The sequence below is a fragment of the Harmonia axyridis genome, chromosome 4 (genome assembly GCF_914767665.1).
Source record: "Harmonia axyridis chromosome 4, icHarAxyr1.1, whole genome shotgun sequence".
Taxonomy (NCBI): domain Eukaryota; kingdom Metazoa; phylum Arthropoda; class Insecta; order Coleoptera; family Coccinellidae; genus Harmonia; species Harmonia axyridis.
In genome coordinates this window covers 43,069,399-43,085,196 of record NC_059504.1, presented here as the reverse complement: position 1 = coordinate 43,085,196, position 15,798 = coordinate 43,069,399, and the positions used below count along the sequence as shown (strand labels likewise).

General features: G+C 35.7%; 1 protein-coding gene across 1 annotated transcript; it reads right to left on the bottom strand.

The window, feature by feature from the left end:
* Positions 1 to 1,502: 1,502 nt before the first annotated feature.
* Positions 1,503 to 2,527, bottom strand: LOC123678723. The gene is made up of 2 exons (XM_045615878.1): positions 1,904 to 2,527; positions 1,503 to 1,841 (listed from the first exon to the last, which is right to left on the bottom strand). The coding sequence occupies exons 1-2, from the start codon at positions 2,525 to 2,527 to the stop codon at positions 1,503 to 1,505; spliced, it is 963 nt and encodes a 320-aa protein (XP_045471834.1).
* Between the last annotated feature and the right edge of the window lie 13,271 nt (positions 2,528 to 15,798).

The window sequence follows — 15,798 nt, the reverse complement described above, 5'->3', positions numbered from 1 at the left end:
CGAAAATAATATTAATTAGAATGGGGTCGTTAAAACAACTGTCATAAAATTCAGTTAAGGATCCAAAGCAAGTAAACAAATGATTTCCAAGGATAGGTTTTTTAAAATTATTTTCCTATTAATTCAACTAACTACATCTGAATGCGTATTAATCTAATTGAATAAACATTTTGATATTTTTCTTATATTTTCAACAATTTTAGTGTCAAACTCGACCGCTCTATAATTAAGTAGAGATTCAAGGCTTGGCTTGATATTCAAGCTACTTGACTTGAGCTCGACTTGAAATCAAGTCAAGTTCAAGCCATATAGTATTTTTTCTATGTCAAGTTAAGTATTTATATATCTAGTACATTTTATTGTAGTGACTCGGTCCTCTCATAGATGGCGCTATCGTTCTTTACGTCACACGACATTGGCCCCGGCGTACTTAAAAGGGGCGCCGCTTTGTAACCGATTCACTCTTCATCGATGTATCCTGGGCAGAGGTGGCTGAAATGCCTGACCGTTGAGTCTACTAGCGATGGGACGAGTCGTATAATTCTCGACTCGATCTACTCGAGATGAATCGATGGCCAACTCGGTTTGAAAGTCTCGAGTCGGCCGCAACCGACCGAATAACTCGATGCGTTCACCGCACCGAGTGAAGGCTCATCGCGTCGACTTCGACTGCCGCCGTCGAACTAGTTGAACTCGGTCGATCCGAGTTCAACTCGGTCGACGAGTTGAAACGTAGAAACTCGGTTGAACCGAATTCACTTCGGTGAATAATTCGGCGGTCGCTTCATCCTACCACCAACCACACGACGGTTTGGTTCGGTTTACGTCGTATAGTCGTAACGTAATTCGTAAAATCGAGCCCAACTCCTTGGTACAGGAAGACTCGTCGCTCCAAATGATCTTATTAGAAAAATCTGGATCTGTATGATGTTTCCCAAAATTTGCCGGCAAAATTGAATTTCGTTGAGGTGAATAATTATGCGAGTAATATTTTCGCACGTAAACAATTGCCATTGTTCACTAAGTAATGCAACATCGAAGATTTCTTAACAGAATTGACAAATGTTAGATAGTTATTTGGGCTGTTTCCATCATCTGTGCGGTTGGATGTTTCCGACGTTTCGGCAAGCATTCGCCTGCCGTCCTCAGGGTGGTGGTGGTCCTGAGAAGGACTGATTGGGTGGTTCTGAGAAGGACCGATTGGGTGGTTCTGAGAAGGACCGATTGGTGGTTCTGAGAAGAACCGTTTGCCAAACTTGGTCTATCTGGACTTGTACGCACCATACTTTTTTCGATTTCGTATGAAGGTAGCGGGGTTTGAACCTTACTAGTATCGGTTGCAATCCTTTAACTCTCACCACTAGTCTACAGAAGCAGGTAGTATTCTATACGCATTAAGCTTAATATAAGTTACACCTGTATGCGCAGTAGTCGAATATTCGGGTTGCGCAGATGGTGTGCGCAGTTATCCGTCCGAATTCCGATAATTTTTTTTTTTTATTTTAATTTGGTGGTGTCGAGGTGCTTCCGACCTGGACCGGGTTCAATTTCCTCAGATCAGATCTTATGATTGGTGCCCAGACTTCCTTGATCTCCAGAGACGGCATACTTATGGGATTCGGAGTGATGGCCATGAAGGCTACTTCTTTGAGTTTCCTCCGTTTCGATCTTTCTTCCTTTGATATTATGGAAGCTTCATCCCATTTGATCCTATGTTCCTCATCCCAAGCATGTTGGACTAGCCTGGATTTCTCTGTTTCTCCCAGTCGAGCTAGTTTTTGGTGCTCTTTGACTCTTGTGTCCAGGGGGCGTTTGGTCTCTCCAATGTAAGATCTACCGCACTCGCATGGTATTTCGTATATGCAATTTTTTTTGTTCTTTGATTTTCGTTGTCAGGTTTCACCTTGGTTAGGTTAGCCCTGACAGTGTTCTTAGTTTGGAATGCAGTTCTCACGCCGTATCTATTACCAATTCTTCTTAGTTTTTCTGATAACCCTCTCACATATGGGATGACCGTGGTTATCGTTTCAGTTGATTCGGTTTGTGTTTCTGGTCGAGGTTCTGTGTTATCCCTCGGTGTTCTGGCGATTTCTAGTATCCTCTTGGGGTAGCCGTTCTTCTCAAGATTTTCTGTGATCTTATCGAATTCTTCGTTCTCATCGTTCAGACTGGAGCACACTTGAGTTGCTCTGTCATAGAGGCATCTGGCTACTCCCAATTTGGTGTTGAGGTTATGGTTAGATTCGAAGTGGAGATACTGACCTGTGTTCGTTGGCTTCCTGTAAATCGTGGTTCGAGGAATTCCTTCCTGTTCGTGTACGAGCACATCCAGGAATGGAAGTTGTTCATTTTCCTCAATTTCCATCGTGAATTTTATGGATTCCTCTATGTTATTGAGGTGTTCTAGGAATCCTGCGATGGTCTCTTTTCCATGAGGCCATATCACGAATGTGTCATCCACGTATCTTCGCCATAGTTTCGGTTTTAACACATATTGGTCTAATGCTCTTCCCTCTTCCCTGCGCATCCCAACTGCGCATATAGGTGTAACTTATATTAAGCGTATAGATTACTACCTGCTTCTGTAGACTAGTGGTGAGAGTTAAAGGATTGCAACCGATACGACTAAGGTTCAAACCCCGATACCCCCATACGAAATCGAAAAAAGTATGGTGCGTACAAGTCCAGACAGACCAAGTTTGGCAAACGGTTTTTCTCAGAACCACCCAATCGGTCCTTCTCAGGACCACCACCCTGAGGACGGCAGGCGAATGCTTGCCGAAACGTCGGAAACATCCAACCGCACAGATGATGGAAACAGCCCAAAAAACTATCTAACATATAGTCCATCATCAATATCAAGACAACAATTAGAATTGACAAAATTGATTTTGTCAGAAACGTACCCATTTGGATAAAAACAGCCATATCTTTTTTCTTTGAATAACAAATGACTTGTGTGACACCTTTTTGAAATCACTATAAAATAGACAATTTATTGGTGTAATGTGCAGCAGTAGCTCGGTACATTTTTTTCCACTACGATGGGCTAAACTTCATGAACAAAATAATCCACTACCAAAATTTCCATTAAAAAAAAATATTTCTCATAGCCCCCCCTTAAAATTTTCGGAGGATGTTTTTAATGTAAACGTTGAAATCATTCTTCAGCAATATTTTACTGAAAAAATTAACCAGAAAGATATAAAATTGTACCAACCGTAAGGGCAAAATTATTGAAAGGGGCAAAAATTCATTATAAAAAAAAAAAACATATCTCGAAAACAGTAAGACTTTTATAATGGGAATTTCGTCATAGCAGATGGGTTATCCTTTGATCTACATTCTCCCTCGGTTTGACGTGGCTTTACGGGATACCCTGTATGCAGGAACTGTGTAAATGAATATCATTATTACTTTGTGAAGGTGGATCATGCTAATTGAAAAGTCCCCGGTCTACCATAGCAAAACACATGTTTTTGGCTAAATTCGATTTTATTATTTAACATAGTTGCCTTTGAGGACGATACAGCGATTAAAGCTGTATTCCGACATTTCGATACCATTTTTGGAGTACGATTTGTCTTTCGCATTAAAACAGGTCTCAGTTTCGGCGATTACTTCTTCAGTGGCGCTAAATTTTTTTCCAGCGAGCATTTTTTTGAGGTCTGAGAACAGGAAAAAGTTGCTAGGGGCCAGATCTAACGGATACGGTAGATGCAGATGCAATTGGAAGCCCAATTAATTCAATTTTGCCATTGTTTTCATTGATTTGTGACACGGCGCGTTGTCTTGATGAAACAGCACCTTTTTTTTCTTCAAATGGTGCCAATTTTTTGACGATTTCATTCTTAAACAATCCAATAACGCTATATAATAATCGCTGTTGATGGTCTGGCCCTTTCGGAGGTAATCAATGAATTGTTGTGTTTTTCCTCGATTTGCATTCGGTTCATCGTGTGCTCAGCTGACTGTCGATTGAACTCTGAAGTGAAATTATGGATCCATTTTTCATCCATTGTCACATATCGACGCAAAAATTCAGGTTTATTGCACTTAAACAGCTTCAAACACTGCTCAGAATCATTGACACGTTGTTGCTTTGGATCGATTGTGAGCTCGAGCGGCACCCATTTTACACACAGCGCGAAAATTTGAAGTACACGTCTCACTTTAGTTTTTAGTGGTGTTTCCGAATATTAAAACAGATTTTCAAAATTCCGATGTACAGGGTGTTGTTACGAGGATTCAAACGATTCATAATTTTTTGTTAACCCGGACCTGTATTTTCAAGGCGGTTATTGCATGATACGTTTGGACTCTCAATTTGGAACATATTTGCGAAATATGAAGAAAATATACCGAGAGGTTCGTTTGATATGGCCTCAGAAAGAAACGGGCAAAATTCATAAAACACCCTCTCGGCTATCTCGGCTACGAAGACAGTAATCGTTTCAATCCTCGTAACAACACTTTGTACATCGGAATTTTGAAAATCTGTTTTAATATTCGTAAACACCACTAAAAACTAAACTGAGACGTGTACTTCAAATTTTCGCGCAGACAGTTTTACTGCACAAATTTTCAACGTAAAAGTGAAGTTTTTTTTAAGAACTTGGAAACCTGAAAGTGGTTTGACTTTTAACAATGAATTATCAAAAATATTGAATCCATAATTATTTCAAGATTACTTTGTAATTCATCTTTACATTGGTTTTTCTTTTCACAGCTTCACTTTTACGTTGAAAATTTGTGCAGTAAAACTGTCTGCGCGAAAATTTGTACACGTCTCAGTTTAGTTTTCAGTGGTGTTTCGGAATATTGAAACAGATTCTCAAAATTCCGATGTACAGGGTGTTGTTACGAGGATTCAAACGATTCATAATTTTTTGTTAACCCGGACCTGAATTTTCAACGCGGTTATTGCATGATACGTTTTGGCTCTCAATTAGGAACATATTTGCCAAATATGAAGAAAGTATACCGGGTGGTTCGTTTGATATGGCCTCAGAAAGAAACGGGCAAAATTCATAAAACACCCTGTATCTCAGCTACGAAGACAGTAAGACCCAATTAATGGGGTATCTCCAGAACCGCCTTGGTGCCACCTAAGCTCCTGTGAAGTATTTCCGTATTTCAATGAAACACCCTATAGTGACTCCTTGTTTAAAGGCAATTCGATTGCCTTTTCAAAAATGCCATAAACTTGACCTTTTAGGTTAGTACTTCAGAAAAATCAAAAATACAGTAGAATAGTCACAAATCCAGAGAAATGGCTTGGAAGAAGAGGGCTCATTAAAGGGCCACTACACTCCCCAGACTTGAATCCTTTCGATTTTCTCCTCTGGTGACATTTAAATTCGGTTGTGTATAAAATACAGCTTCGAGATGTAGGATAATAGAGTGTAAGATAATGCATAGCATTCTGATAAATTCAAGCTGAAGATCTTCAAAACGTACTTATAAGGGCCGAATTTGAAAATAGTTGATTTTTTGTCTACAAAAAATTGGCAACATCACTGACACTAGTAAGCAGAGTAATGACGAAGGCAGTAAGACCCAATAAATGGGGTATCTCCAGAACCGCCTTGGTGCCATCTATGCACCTGTGAAGTTTTTCCGTTCCCAATGAAACACCCTGTATACTATGTATGGAACCAAATAAATATTTTTGACTTTGGGCAAAAGATCAAATTATTGAAGTGAGTAGATTTTACGTAAACAACTGAAGAAAAATATTCTTTCTTCTAGATCTTGTTCAAGAAAATTATGGTCACTCCATAAACGCGCATCCCGAATTTGATAAATATCCCATCGGAAAAACACCCTACCGAAATCATCCCCAATTCCCTCGTCTCATTCCACACATTCTATGCTAAATTCCCAATTCCCGCGTCTAAATTTCCAACGTAATCACCCTCTCACTTCTGCCAGAACGATTCCCCTTCCTTCCTTTTTGTCGGCTATTATTTCTAAAACCTCGAAGACAACCCCTTTCCTTTTGACACCTCGTTTTCGGTTCTCGTCTCGACGACCCTTATTTCTATTGGGAGACAAAGGGAGGATTCGATTGTTTGAAAAATAAACAATATTAGCTTATAGAAATTTGTTTGGGCTTATCCTAATTTTCATGAATGATTTCAGGTAAACGGAACAATATGTATATTGTATTGTTTTCTTTGAAGGGAAAGAATAAGAACGTAGAGAACGGTTACAGCAAACCTAATGTTATTGATTTGAATATCTAAAGGATATCTAAGGACAAAAAAAAAATTTGTTGAAATTGGCCAGGAGTTGATCCTTGACCCACACGTCAACTTAAAAACGACTCCGTGATTTTTAGGTTTTTGAGAAATGGACCATATCGACGGTTTGTTTATATTTATCTATGTTTGATTCGAAGTACACAACTCGAGGGATAGTATTTGCCCTGTGTGATCAGGGTTGAAAGGCAAAAGGGCATAAGTGACATTTTCGGTTAAACTTAGTACAGGGTGGGCAAATAAGCGAGATAAGCGGCTCTATCCCAGGATTCACTCATCGTAAAGACTTGCGGTATGAGTATATTTTTTTAATCAACAAGATGTTATCTCTCAAACGAGATTTAATTTGCTGAAAAATGTTGAGCCAAACTGAAGTTACAGACATTTCAGTCAGTCCGATTTCTTCCTTTCTCCTACCCTTATTTGATGTCGTAAAATCGAAAGTGATAATTCAAAAAGATACAAAATTTTTCAATGATTACAGTCATGATATTTTTTCATCAACTTGATATGAAGTATTTTCGAGTAAAATTCATTTTTATACTCGACGATAGCTATTAATCCCCCTAACAGTAGAGGTATGAATTTGAAAACAATTTTTAGTGTGTTTTGTTGTACACTTTAATAGTAAAAATTTTTACCGCAAGTCTCTACACTGAGTGGATCCTGAGATAAAGCCGCTTACCTCGTTTATTCGTCCACCCTGTACATCATGTACATCGTTAGATTCTTCCACGTCAAATTTTTGCGTTGACTATTTTCGATAAATGATGATGAGACCTATGTATATACAGGGTGTTTCCTAATTGAAAGTCAATATTTAGGGGGGTGATTTTTGGGCCTATTTTAAGAAAAAAACTTCATATGAACATATGTCCTAAATATCTCACCTTTTGAGATACAGGGTGGTAAAGTTTTAAAAATTAACAAAAATGAAATCTGTATTCAATTATGAGCAAATTTGATCACCCGAATTTTTTTAGTCCTACGCACGGATTTCATCCTAAAATATTGAATCTACGTATGTCGCTGCTTGATGATATTGTCATAGGTATGTATTAACGATATTATTATGATCGTGCAGAGAATCGGTTTTTATTTTTTCAAGCGAAAACCGTGCATCGGATTGAAAAAAGTCAAGTGATCCACTTTGGTCAAAAATGATTAGGAATTCCAAAAATAATTTTTATTTCAGGAAAAATCTGTGGCGAACCATCAATGTCTGCCAAAATAGGCAGGTCAAATTAAGTACGAACACCACTGGTGGTAATTTAAAAAAGTGATACATTAAAAAATGCCTCTTGATTCATTTTGCATGTATGACAAATTTCATTAAAATATCTGAAGTGGTATTGTATATATTAATAATGAATGATTTATTTTTGAAAACTTTACCACCCTATATCTCGAAAGGTAAGACGTTCGGGACATATTTATAAAGTTATGGGCCTAAAAATCACCCCCATAAATATTGACCTTCAATAAAGGAAACACCCTGTATATTGAGTGAATTCTCACCAGTTTTTAGGTTAAGGATTTTGCTCAAGATTTATTCATTGATTTATTAATTTAATTCTTTATTTTTTTGTTTGAAATACATAAATCAATAAGTGAGGAAGCAGGCTCGGAAACTATTATTATCAAAACAAGAATTCTTGACTGACATTTTCTCTTCGTTAAATTATTAAAATTACTATTTTTATTATTATTGTATGGAGGATTATTCAACGACTGAAATCAATAACTTTGTATGGACGCCTGTTTACATGTCTACAATTTCATGTTATTTTATATCTATTTCCTTTCACTCTGGTTAAGTCATTTTTCCTATTTGTAATTGTGTAAGCGACACTCATCAAAAAAAATATCAAATATTTCATGAAAATATGATTATCGCGACTTGAAGATTTATTCATTAAGTAATTGAAATAAGTATTTTACAGAAAATTCGTTCCACTAACCAATTCGTAGTGATTTTATTGTCTAGTGTCGCATAAACCCTTCAGCTTTTCAACAGTCAATAACATCCTGACACAGCATTTAACCCTTTTCGTCAGACTTTTATTATTTCGTCAGAATAATTTTCAGGTACACGGAATATATCACATTGTTTTCTTCAAAGGAAAAAAAAAATAAAATGCAGAACACTGTTACAGCATACTCTATTGTTTTCTCTCATAAATCCAAAGGATAATTTGAAAAAGGAACCATATCATCCAGACACATGGTTTGAACCCTGTTTTTGAGTACTCTACTATTTTGTAAGAATAATTTCAGGTAAACAAATATTTTGCTTTGTTTTCCTTCAAGGAAACAATAAGAATGCAGAGCACTGTTACATCTTACATCATGGTCTATTGTTTTTTCTTACGAGGTCCGAGAATACTTTGAAAAAAGAACCAAATCATCCTGACACATGGTTGAACCCTGTTTTTGAGAATTTTCGTCATTTCGTCCAAATATATTTCTCGAATTTTGAGCCAGAAATGGAAACTAACGATAAAGTTTTACTCAGTGATGACGAATATTGCATAAAGTTTTAAGAGATTATTCTATACAACGTGCTCCACCGTTGACACGACGCTCTATTACGATTAAGCGCTGAATTTCTCAATTTTTTTCAACATGGTGCCACTATGCTCCATTAGAGCTACATTCTCAAAATGTTTGGAAGTACACAGAGTATACTAAAAAATGTAAATGACCTAACATATGTTTTTTCTTATGGAATACCGTGTTTTTATTCAATTTTATGATTGCATGGAATAATTTACCCCAAATTTATTGGGAGTATCATAAGTTATACCACTTTTGAGATATTTCGAATTTCATAAAACTTTGGTTCTTTGTAAAAACCTAATGACTTCGAAATCAATAAATTTATTTGAATGAGATTTTGAAAGTGAATATAAGAACGGTTTTAAGTACGGATTTTGTAATAATCATTGATAACACTACAGGGTGTTCAAAATGAGGCTATTCATTGATAACTTATTCAAACGTTACTATCGGACTCATTCCAAATGATACACCTTATATCAAAGTTTTTTGTGATATATCAAATTTTATTAATTTCGAGGAATAATTGATGTCTAACTATGTCCAATATTTTTCGATTTATTTTCCATTTGGAATAGGCCCGATATTAACGTTTGAATAGGTCATAAATGAATCGTCTCATTTTGAACACCCAGTAGAGTTCTCAATTATTATCAAAAGGCCAGTGCTTACCTCCGTTTTTTTAATATTCTCTTTCAACTTCGAATTTATCAAGTTTTTCAACCCTCCTAAGGTTTTAAACATATGTAACTTTGAACAAACTTGAGTTCGTTTATTCCATCCAATTAGAAAATTCAATGAAAAACATTGTATTTCATAAGAAAAAAATATATTAGGTCATTTACACTTTTTTGGCACACCCTGTGTATATCCAAACCATAATAGAGCATCGCGTCAATGCTGGAATAGCCTGTATAGACGTATAGAATGATCATTCAAATAATCAATTTGAGAAGGTTATCGAAAAAAATCACCCACAAGTTTTGTGACCATATAACCGATGGATTTGTGATTTTTGGTATCAAATTTTTGGTGTCAAAAATGAGGAAAGCACTGATGTGAAGTCAGGAGCTTCTGAGCGCTCATTCATTCGTAGGGACTACATATATAACTAAAAGATTTCCTTCACTTCGTATCAATTTTTAAATTTCATCACAATATGTTTGAAGACAGAGAAGAATTTTTTTTTATGATGCAGGTTATATTGGTCAACCACTGAATTTGAGGTATTGTATTGTATCTTGTATCGTAAATAATGGATACCTTATGTAAAAAATAAAAAACAAATATGTTTTTATATGTTAGTATGTTTTTTCAATTGCAGCAGATTGTTATTTCATATTTTTATTAATGAAGGTAAACGTAACATAAGAACGTATATTTTTTGTATGAAAACTGAATTCTTATTTTATTATTAAGAGGGATTACCACTACATGATCTGCAATGTACGAAGTTGTTCATTCACTTCATTTTTTTTTTCGAAGCTAACAATTAGAAGGCAGTACTGTACGACGACTTTGATGAAATTATAATTTTACCTCTTCTTTTGATATTTTTTGGTAGGTTTCTCTTCACGGATATTTTAAAAATATGTCAGTGCTTTGTACAAAGTTCATATCAATTTTTTTGCGAAAAACGAAAAGTTACCAAATTTTCTCTTTATTATTCATCCTCAATTAGAAGATATTGACTTTGCCTCATATGGATTATTGTTTAAGGGAATTATGTGAAAACCCCATAAAAATCGATGATTTGTATGAAAAAATCTCAAATTTCGTTTTGAACTGAGCCAGGTGGTGATGTTCCCTGTGGAACCTTTGTCTCTCAGTAAAATTAACTGATCTCTATTGATACTCATTTATACAACAAGTGTTTTGAATTATTGTTCCTTTGTAGGAAGAATGTGAATACACAATAATAAGTACTATTCAATTGTTTTGTCGACTTTGATGTTTTCTTCAAAACTAAAAAAGAAGTCAGCAAGAATTTAATGATTTTGATATAGAACTAGCAGCAAATGAGCACTTCAATCCATGGTACCTGTAAAATTTCGTGGTAAACTCGAAAAGAAATACGAGAAATTTGAGATATGGTGTAACTTAGTGTTGTGAATTACCACACTAGTGCAGTTGAACAACCCATTACGATACTCAAGTCAGTTAAGTTATATAACATGTTGTTAGTGATAGTACATTCTGAAACAAGTTGCAGAATGGGCTTCTATTCCAACACGAATGAGAAATTCGAAAAAGAGCTACGAGGGAGCCAGTTTTCGAACTCATGAGTGTTGGAATTGCCTTCTGCAACGAGTATTAGACGATATTTTTTTCTATTTCAGTCAAGTTTTGTGAAATATTGTCGGAATCCAATGAAAAAATCAGTTTTTACAAACTAGTGACTTTTGTATTGTATCTTGTTGGCAGTTGGTCTTGGTGTGACTGTTACGAAAATTGACAGATTACGGAATTTGAATCGTTTCAAATTCTGAAATAATTTATAATTACGCATTGAATTCGTGAATTATGTCTGGTGAAATAGATTTAACACTACCAGAATCAAGAGGAATTGCGAATAAAGTTGCAAATAATTCCACTATATCCAAATTATATTATATTGACAATGAAATGTCTTGAAATTTGATAGGATCGGGAGTCAGTCTAGACAACCACAAAACGAAAAATATAACTGAAAACAATGCATTAATTAGTTTATTACATCACTGTTTTTGGTACCTTAACGAACCCATTACGATACTGAAATAGAGAATTAATAGTATATTCTTAAACAATTTGCAGAATGGGCTCCTATTCCAACACGAATGCGAAATTCGAAAACGAGAGACGAAAGAGCGAGTTTTGGAACGCATGATTGTTGGAATTGCTTTCTGCAACGAGTATTAGACGATATTTTCTTTATTTCAGTCAAGTTTTGTGAAATATTGTCGAACTTCAATGAAAAATTCAGATTATATATGCTAGTGACTTTTATATTGTATCTTGGCAGTTAGTGTGACTGTTACAAAAATTGACAGAATACGGAATTTGAATTTGAATCGTTCGTTTCGAATTCTGAAATAATTTATAATTACGCATTGAATTCGTGAATAATGTCTGACGAAATCCATTAAACACCACCAGAATTGAGAGAAATTGCGAATAATGCTGCAAATCATTTCACTATATCCAAATTATACCTATTATATTGACAATTATTGACGTTTATTGAAATTTAATAGGATCGGAAGTCAGTGTAGACAACCACAAAACGAAAAATTTAACTGAAAACAATGCTTTAATGAGCACATTACATCGTTGTTTTTAGTACTGTAATGAACCCATTACGATACTGAAATAAAATTACTTACAGTGGTTTCAATCACAGGAACACAGAGCACAACGTATTTCGGTCATACTTTCGCGTCCCTTCTTTGAAACAACTAACTCATGGGTACATATTGGCAGTTATTGACTAAACACAAGCGGGTAATAATCATGTGTAAGTTATTTTTCCAAGGCATTCAAATTCGTAACACTGCGTACCATATACGCACCAACCCCTTCACCACTTCGCCGCCTTCGAGGGTATTCCAGTTCCGCGTTTACTATTTTCGTCAGGGGCGTTGCAGGTTTTATTGCCCATTTCGCGAATTGGCAATGCCTACTAAAGAGTCGTAAAAGGTATTCTCACATACTCTGGAGCCATCTGATTGATTGGCGAATGAGGGGCGGAGAACGTAGAGGGAAATACGGTCTGAATTATTTATACAACAAGATGGAATGAAATTATGATTGAAATTACAATTTTTTTTTTTTTGAATTTGACGTTGTGAATTTTTTGATTTGAATTCTTTACTGCTAAAAAGTTTGGGTCGTATTCGTAATAAGCATACTTTAGTTTGAAATTTTAATATCTCATGTTTCTATATGTGTGCAGGTGGGAAAAGCGGAAAATAAAGGGTTTTCCAATAAGAGGTCTTATTTGATATAAAAAAAACGAGTATATTTAAAGACGAAACAATGGATGTTGTTTTCATGGTGAAGAGGAAGGTATACTATTAACGATGGAAAATGATATCAGCCAAATGATCGCCACGGCTACTGTGGCACCACCATATCCTTTTATACTACCAATTCGCAAATTTACGACTGTATATCATTGAATATTTCCCTCCTGTCAAAAATTCTATGTAAATGGAATGCAATTATCGAAAATTACAGCGATAATTGCATTGTAGCAAGCGAAATAGCACTGCGATAATTGTTCCGTTCATAGATGCATAGTTTCTATGAATCTTACACAGTTCGAATCTATGTCACTTTGACAAGTTAACAGTTTATTCGGGAAATATTCCCCCGAATTACACTCTTGCATCAAAATGACCGGATAATTTTGCATTCCAGCGTGTTTTCTTTGAAAAACTGCATTCGTTCATTTTCATTTTTGGAGAAAGAGCCCTCCACCTTCGCTGTCGGGCTCTTTCTCCAAATATGAAAATGAACTCATGCAGTTTTTATGAATATTTCCCTCCTCTCAAAAATTCTATGTATATGGAAAACAATTATCGAAAATTACAGCGATAATTGCATTGTAGGAAGCGAAACTGCACTGAGATAATTGTTCTGTTCATAGATGCTTAGTTTCTATGCATCTTACACAGTTCGAATCTATGGCAATTCCATTCTACATCAGTTTGACAAGTGATGTAACAGTTTATTCGGGAAATATTCCCCCGAATTACACTCGTGCATCAAAATGACCGGATAATTTCGCATTCCAGCGTGTTTTCTTTGAAAAACTGCATTCGGTCATTTTCATTTTTGATGTCATAAAAACTGCATTCGGTCATTTTCATTTTTGGAGAAAGAGCCCTACAACTTCGCTGTCGGGCTCTTTCTCCAAATATGAAAATGAACTCATGCAGTTTTTATGAATATTTCCCTCCTCTCAAAAATTCTTTGTATATGGAAAACAATTATCGAAAATTACAGCGATAATTGCATTGTAGGAAGCGAAACAGCACTGCGATGATTGTTCTGTTCATAGATGCATAGTTTCTATGCATCTTACACAGTTCGAATCTATGGCAATTCCATTCTACATCAGTTTGACAAGTGATGTAACAGTTTATTCGGGAAATATTCCCCCGAATTACACTCGTGCATCAAAATGACCGGATAATTTCGCATTCCAGCGTGTTTTCTTTGAAAAACTGCATTCGTTCATTTTCATTTTTGGAGAAAGAGCCCTCCACCTTCAGTGTCGGGCTCTTTCTCCAAAAATGAAAATGAACTCCTGCAGTTTTTATGACAACACGCTGTCATGCAAAATTATCGGTAATTTTGATGCACTTGTACAATTACCTACGACAATACGCTGTCATGCAAAATTATCGGTAATTTTGATGCACTTCTGCAATAACTTACGATAATTCCATCTTTAAAGTCTTAAATCGATTGTGAAGCAATGGAATAGACCTTATATTTCACGTTGCACCAAATAGAAAAGTCTAAATGTGTTGAATCACATCACCTCGATGACCAATTGTTATTGAATAACATAGCAACGAAAGATTTTTCTAAAATTAGAATTATTTGTATGGAACGTAGCGCCGTCTTGTTGAAAATAAACCTTGATTCCTAAATCTTCATGCGAAATACGGTATAATGCCGTTTGTAGAATGCCAAATTTCCTAGATCGACAAGGAATTGACAAACCTGGGGTTTCGTCAACACCGCAGTAAATAGCATCAATCTTATCAATTGTTCTTGAACGTCACACAAGTTCCTTTGAGTCTTTTAAAATTGGATCGAATGAAACAAAAAAACCGCTCTATGGATTGAATTGAAATTCTCTGGGATTTTTGTGGTAATATTGTAACGGTTATATTTTACACCATTTGAGATTTCGGTTAGTACTACGCCCTCTAGAGGTTGATTGTTGATTCAACTCGGAATATTCCGTATTGTTATAAATCTGAATTTATTATGGAACAGTTATTTCCGGATAAGTGAGGTCGAATATCATTACCGTTGGGAAATAGTTTATAGTTTCTGGATTTCTTGTTTGTTTTCTTCTGTGTCGGAAGTTTTGTTTGACAACTGGTAGATTCTGTGGTTATGGATTGTAAAAATGGAGGTTATCGGCGATTTGAGATAGTTTTTTGAAAGAGAGTTTTTTTGGAAAGAAAGTTTGCCTGATTGAAGAATATATGATCTAGAATCATCCTTGTTAAAGGCGATTATTTCTTCAATTTAGGTAATTCCCTGTATGGTTTATGGTATTGTGAATATTTCTGGGGAATACGTTTTATACGTGATTATAAAATTTTCTTCCACAAGGCCCATCTCTTGTATTGAATTTACTCTGAAGATCTGAGAGGTATGATATAATTCCTATATCTTGTTTCATTATCTGAGAATTCTATTTTATTAGGATTCGCTTCCCGCCGATAAGTTCGAACACCTGTTGAACTTACACGAAGAATATCAAGAAGATCCTTTTCCCTCGAACAACAACTGAGAGGTATAAATTCCGTTTCATTTTGTGAACAATATCTTATAGTATTTTATTAGGGTCCTAGTGCCTGGTTCACTGTTTGGAATCCTAGTGCCTGGATATTATTGAGAATCCTAGTGCCTGGATGTTATTGAGAATCCTGGTGTCTGGTTGAATTTGAAGAGTCCTAGTGACTGATTACGTTCAGGAGTTCTGGAGTCTGGTGTATAGTACGGTTGGAGTTTATGGTACTTATTTTCTGGTAGATGGTAAATTTATGGTGCAGTTCTGGTGGATCGTATTTTCTGATAGATGGTACAGTTCGAGTACATAGTATATTGCTGGCATATGGTGTAGCTCGAGTAGATGGTACATTCTACGTATAGAGATCTCACCGTTAGATTTGCTGTCAACCTTCAATATTGATTTTGTATCAGGTAACCGGTGCTTGCACTGGCTTTAATGAGTATTGTACTGAGA

Bases quoted from the DNA above. Each gene is read 5' to 3' on its own strand.
- LOC123678723 (XM_045615878.1), bottom strand. From the start codon at position 2,527: ATGCGCAGGGAAGAGGGAAGAGCATTAGACCAATATGTGTTAAAACCG. The intron at 1,842-1,903 runs GTGAAACCTGAC...ATACCATGCGAG, and splicing joins TCAGGGCTAACCTAACCAAG to TGCGGTAGATCTTACATTGG.